General features: G+C 52.5%; 1 protein-coding gene across 2 annotated transcripts; it reads right to left on the minus strand.

Moving 5' to 3' along the window:
- Positions 1-244: 244 nt before the first annotated feature.
- Positions 245-5978, minus strand: LOC136581600 (uncharacterized). Of its 2 annotated transcripts, XM_066582194.1 has the most exons (4): positions 5364-5978; positions 4441-4629; positions 2026-2070; positions 245-1046 (listed from the first exon to the last, which is right to left on the minus strand). In XM_066582194.1, exons 1-4 carry the CDS (start codon positions 5848-5850, stop codon positions 457-459), a joined length of 1311 nt encoding a protein of 436 aa, XP_066438291.1. In that variant the 5' UTR covers positions 5851-5978; the 3' UTR covers positions 245-456. The 2 variants fall into 2 exon arrangements, with proteins under 2 accessions (XP_066438291.1, XP_066438290.1); XM_066582193.1 differs by having other exon boundaries at positions 245-2070.
- Positions 5979-6594: the final 616 nt, after the last annotated feature.

Raw genomic sequence — 6594 nt, forward strand, 5'->3', positions numbered from 1 at the left:
GGCGGGCGGGCGTCTTCACTCTTCTTTCTCCTGGTCCCGACTGAAATCCTTTACTTCCTTCTTCTTTACTCCCAGTTAACCCCTCCCTTTCCTGTGGTCGCTTCCTCTCTCTCTCTCTCCTCCCCTTCTCCCCCCCCCCCCAGTCATCAGCATCTTCCCTATACGTTTGCTGCTATCTAGACTGGGGGGACTTAACACTTACTTTAGCTCCCCAACTAAATAAATATAAGTACAACATCTGCTGGCTTGTTGTGGGTAGGCCACAGCCTTTATTTAACCATATAAACTTTATTTCAAAACGTAAATTAACTTTCTCTTTACCTTCCATGCCAATTAAATGTCCATTTTTATTGAAACTTGTTGCGGCGTAAGAAGGCCCTTACCGGCCTGTAAAGCCCTACCCTTCCTAGCTGGCATGGAAGTCCTAACTACCGCCACGAAGGATGCAGCATATTTCTATGCTGCACTCCGCCCCCCACATGCCAGCAATAACGCCGACTCCACCCCATCCTGCAATCTAGACAGGAAAATATCTAGACCTATCTCGCTGAGATGAACCCCGTCACCCCGCATCATCCCGCGCTCTCTTCTCTCCAGCTCCCAGTGACGGATGGCTATTCCGCCCAAGGCTTGCACGTGCTTCGATATCCTGAAGTTAACCGTTCTCCGTACTCGCTCGATTGCCTCGTTATCTCGCGCTTCCCTCCAGATTCTTCTGGCCACTATGTCTGACCAGACAATTACCATCCGCTTAAAGAACAGTTTAAAACGATAAATGTCCTCTTTCATTAAGGAAATGAGCTCCGCTACTTTTATTTTCCCGAGGTCATTTCCTCCTGCATGAATGACTAGTATCACTTTATCATTCTCCCAACTGCTGATTCTCAATACCTCCTGGAGCAGCCTGGGCCATTGCAAACCTCTAATCCCTCTCCAATGTACTGGAACATTGAGGCCTAAATTGCCTCCGATAGGCCTATCTCTGGCTCTCCTCTCGGCCCAGTATATATATGAGTGGCCTATCACCCATACCGACCAATCCGTAACTGTAAATAAATAAAGAAAACATACACCGAAAAGAACATCACAACCAACGTATAAATCATATGAAAACTCTAAGGTCCGGTCGCACATAAGACCTGTAAGCATCTGATCTCCAGCGACCCACTCTTTTAATACCCTCGATACCCATGCCGCACGAAAAAGCGGACGTCGCAGCTCCTATCCTAAATGAGTGTGATCCGAAATCCTTTGGATTTAGTCCCAATTTATTCAGGCTACCGCGCATGACTGCTGTGAACTGGTATTTGGTTAACGGGAGGCCCGACGCATGCTTCAAAAACGGGCCCGTTCCGCAGTGGCGTTCCAAAAAACCCGTTATCAAAACTACCGGACACCATTTTGTTCCCAATTTGCCTATCCTGAGCCATTCTCCAACCCCGTAAACGTCTGTTTTTGATCTCCGAACGCCAATCTTAATGCAGTCTTCGTCAACTAATACGTCACCGTACATCAGTCCCCCAGGTCTACTTTTACTTGCTGACACTAATTCCCCAATCCGCATTGCTGCGAAAAAGGCAATTGCAAAGGCCACTCGGAAAAGCTCCGCCTCGGAGCCCTCCTCGCAAACCTCTCCCAGCACTTCTAATATAGCATTTAGTAACTCAAACGTGATCGGTCTCCTTCCGTCCTTTATAACCTTGTCCTTCTTCCACCCTTTAATAATTTGTCCGAAAACGAAATCTTTAGTCACGTCCCTCGACCCGTGTAACCGAATTAAAAAGGCCACCGCCGTCAAATGTTTCTTGGCCGCGTCCGCCGACGCCCCCTTTTTACGCATTGCCGCTAGTGTGTCTAAAGTTACCGCCTTCGCTCTTTCTTCCGAAGGAAACCGTCCACCCGCTGCTGCTATCCACTCTTTCCATACGTTATTATACCGTCTCCATGTGGTACTTGAAACTGACATCTTTACGAGAGCTAACAGCTCTCTTCTATCATTTCCCACAAGAAAGCAGGGCAACATACCCCCTCGACCTCCGCCGTCGGGTGCAGCTCCCTGAATGTTGACATCTGAAAGCGAGAAAGAGCATCAGCAGTAGCATTCAAATAACCCGGTACATATCGAGCTTTAAATCTTACGTTGTGCTGTAAACACCGTAGAACCAACTGGCGTAATGCCGCCAGCACCAACGTTGATGATGACGATTGTCTGTTTACCACCTGTACCACCGACTGGTTATCGGACCAAAAACAGATATTTTTATTGGCCAACCTCTGGCCCCAAATCTCCATTGCCACCATTAACGGGAATATCTCCAAAAGTGCCACATTTTTTACCCATTGCTTCTGCTTCCAAGAACTTGGCCAAGCAGCGCAACACCACCGGTTACCATATATAACTCCAAAACCATGTGATCCAGCTGCGTCCGACACCAAACCGATCTCCTCGTTTTGACTCTCATCCTCCGGGCATATGACCTGGCCGTTGAAAGAACCGAGGAACACTCTCCATACGTGCAAGTCCAATTTCATTCCTTTCGACACTCTAATAAAATGATGGGGCTCTCTTGCCCCTCTTGTTGCCAATGACAACCGCCGAGCGAAAGCTCGCCCCATCGGAATGACCTTGCACGCGAAATTAAGTAAGCCTACCAAAACTTGTAGCTGGTGAAGTGTAACCTTCCTCGAACTACACACCAAATCTACCACTTGTCGCAAACGCGCCACTTTATCGTCGGGCAAGCGGAAAATCATCTCCACTGTGTCAATTTCGATCCCCAAAAAACTCAACCTTGACACTGGGCCCACTGTTTTTTCGACCGACAATGGCACGCCTGCCTTACGCATTAAAGAACGAAAAGACGAAAGTAAAAACTCGCAAACCGTCGAGTTAGCTTGTCCAACAAAAAGGAAATCGTCTAGATAGTGCAATACCGATGCGCTGCCCGTCTCAACCTTTAACATCCACTCTAAAAAGGAGCTGAAAACCTCGAAATAATAACAAGAGATCGAGCAGCCCATTGGCAGGCACATATCGACAAAAAACTGATCCTCAATTCTGCACCCCAGTAGATGGAAACACTGCGGGTGAACCGGCAAAAGGCGGAAAGCCGATTCTATATCGGCTTTCGCTAACCATGCACCTCTGCCCGCTTTTCTAACCAACTCAACTGCCCCGTCAAATGACGCATATGACACCGCCGCTTGCTCCTTTGCTATCCCGTCGTTAACGGATTCCCCGGACGGGTATGATAAATGGTGTATGAGTCTAAACTTGCCTGTTTCTTTCTTTGGTACTAAGCCCAAAGGAGAAACCCGCAAGTTGCCGAAAGGCGGCTCCAAAAATGGCCCCGCCATTCGTCCCAACTCTACTTCCTTTAACAACTTTTCAATTACTAACTCTTTGTTGTCGCGGGCTGATTTTAAATTTTGGCAAAAGGACGCTGCAGACACGTTAGAATGTGGGATGAAGAAACCTTCAGCAAAACCCGCCCTAAGCAGGCTTGCTTCCGGTCTCCGTGGGTACCGGTCGAGCCACGGCTCCAGGTACTGAACGCTCACCGGCGTTCGCCCCTGTGCCGGGAACTCCCGCCGCTCGTTGACGCCGAAAACATCGCATCGCTGTATGCGACCCGCCGCAAATCGAGCACTCGTGTCTAAATTTGCACGACGCCTGGAAACGGCAGTGGCCCTCGTTGAAGGCCCAGCATGATCCAGAAGGCTTAGGGGCCACAGGAGTCTGCTGTCCGCCGGCGCCTGTGGCCGTTCCATGAAAGCTAGGTCTCGTCGGTTTCTGGGCCAGTATCAGCTGGATCCACATGTCTGTCGCCTTCGTTGCCCAGCTGACACTGTCAGAGCCCGCTATCCTGCGACGAAAATCTTCGTCATATCTCCACCAAGCCGACCCCCCGTGCAACTTATATGCACTGTGGATCGTGTTGATGTAGACAAGCATCTCGGGTCCTTTCTGAGGATACTGACGGCACACGACGTGCGCCAGCATCAAAAAGGCCTGTAACCAGTTCCCAAAAGTTTTAGCCACCTTGGGTTTTTTCTCACTTCCACGCTCTGAAAAACGTTCCTTGTCGACCGATACATGTTCGGCCGACAACAGTGACCAAATGTCCACGTAACCACCATTTATTATTTTACTCACCACTTCTTCCTCCAGCCCGGCATCCAGCGGGGCTACACCACAAAACAGCGAATCCGCTAATTTAAAACCATCACTCACTCCTGCCCCCGTAGGCAGACTCTTCCGTCCTTGTACAGGACCACCAACCTCGGGCAAGGCCGACCTCCCCGGTTGCTTATGGGACACTGGTAGTCCCTTCTCCTTCTCATAATTATCACACAGAGCTCTCAAAGCTGACATAAACTCATCCTTCCGGCCTGCGCCGGGCACATTATCCCAAACTCTATTTAAATGTACCGACTCACCCGCCTCGTTGTCCTCCGGCATCGCCAAGGGAAAGCTGGGTGCGGGCAGTGATGATCGGCTGTAGGGTCGGTGCGCCGTGTGTCGTTCTCCGCTGGTAACACCCCGGCCACTCGGAGTCCTTATTTTTGCAGCCCCGTAGGCCGAAACTCCATCCCCCGATCTGCTCAATCTCTCTCCTTCACCACTACCTGCGGAAAAAGCCGGTGAGCGTAAGAACGGGTATTGTGCAATTTGTGCGGCCGCCCCTCGGCCGCCATGTCTTACTTTCTGCGCCACCGCTTCTGAGCGACTGAACTGCGCCACCGCCTGCGAGACTCTGCTCCTCCTCCTCCTCGTTCCTGCTACCGGTGATGACGCGCTGCTAAACTCCTCCATCTCGCTCGCTGATCGACTCTCATCCGTTGCATCCTGCTGCCTGCTATGCTCCTGCCTCCTGCCATGAGCGAAGCGCTCGCGCTGACCGATGGCATGCGCTGTGGACCTGTGTCTGGCCGCCGGCTCATAACTACTGCCGGCAGCCTGCATGCGCCTATCGCGCCTATGATATGGGGCTACTTGGTGGCCTATGGCTTCTGGGGTTCCGGAGCGGTCATTTGCCGCCCCGTAATGGCCGCCGCTGGGCCCTCCCCCCCCCGCACCCCGAGAACGTGGCGCTGTGATTTTAGCCCCCCCCTGCTCCCCCACTGTGCAGCGCTCGCCCCCTCCCTCCCCCTGCTCTCCCCCCCGCTGCTGCTTGAACGTGATGAGGGAGATGCACTTACCAGCATCTCCCCCCTAACGGCTGCCGCCGTTCCGCGGCCGGGACTACATCTTCCCGGCGTATCCCTACGCGCGCCTGCCGCGCCACGTGGGGAGCGCTCCGATGTCGCCATCCTTGCTCTGCCGACAGCCGCGGGAACACCTCCTCCCGCGCCGGACTTACCCGATCCTGGCCTCGCCGACACACCGAAGGTAGGTCCATCTCTCCCTTCAACCTCACCGTCGCTGACCCGGATGCGTCCTATTGGCTCTGCTTCCTCCATGCCACGCTGCGACCGCGCGGTACCGCTCCTCCTCGCTCCCTCTGTTCTGGGGCTCCTCACCGGCACAGCTCTCTTCACCACCGGGCTGGGGCTCAAACGGGCGGGTGGATTCCTCCTCCGGACGGGTCTTCCCCTGGGCTCATCGCTGCTGGGCACCACTGGATTGCTTCGGGCATGTCTTCCCCTGGGCTCCTCGCTGCTGGGCAGAACGGGTCGGCTTCGGGCGCGTCTTCCCCTGGGCTCCTCACTGCTGGGCAACACAAGTTGATTGCTGCTTTCCCCGGCCTCCGCTGCTGGCGGTCTCGCTAATTCTTCGGCCATCTTCACGAGCCAGCTAGTGCCCTGGCTGGCCACCACATCTTTAATCCGCTCCATTAGTTCCTCCATGCTGCAGCTCGTCTGGGTCCACGTCTTCACTCTTCTTTCTCCTGGTCCCGACTGAAATCCTTTACTTCCTTCTTCTTTACTCCCAGTTAACCCCTCCCTTTCCTGTGGTCGCTTCCTCTCTCTCTCTCTCCTCCCCTTCTCCCCCCCCAGTCATCAGCATCTTCCCTATACGTTTGCTGCTATCTAGCCATGTCTTTGTTCCCCTGCATATTAGGACAAGTACTAAGGGTGCACTGTGTGGCCATGTCTGGGTCCCCTATATATTAGGACAAGTACTAAGGGTGTACAGTGTAGCCATGTCTGGTCCCCTATATATTAGGACAAGTACTAAGGGTGCACTGTGTAGCCATGTCTGCGCCCCTTATGTATTAGAACAAGTACTAAGGCTGCACTGTGTAGCCACGTCTGGGTCCCTATGTATTAGGATAAGTACTAAGGGTGCACTGTGTAGCCATGTCTGAGTCCTCTATATATTAGGACAAGTACTAAGGGTGCACTGTGTAGCCATGTCTGGGTCCCCTATATATTAGGACAAGCACTAAGGGTGCACTGTGTAGTCACGTCTGGGTCCCCTATATAGTAGGACAAGTACTAAGGGTGCACTGTGTAGCCATGTCTGCGCCCCTTATGTATTAGAACAAGTACCAAGGCTGCACTGTGTAGCCACGTCTGGGTCCCTATGTATTAGGATAAGTACTAAGGGTGCACTGTGTAGCCATGTCTGGGTCCCTATATATTAGGACA

The sequence above is a fragment of the Eleutherodactylus coqui genome, chromosome 11 (assembly GCF_035609145.1).
Source record: "Eleutherodactylus coqui strain aEleCoq1 chromosome 11, aEleCoq1.hap1, whole genome shotgun sequence".
Lineage (NCBI taxonomy): Eukaryota > Metazoa > Chordata > Amphibia > Anura > Eleutherodactylidae > Eleutherodactylus > Eleutherodactylus coqui.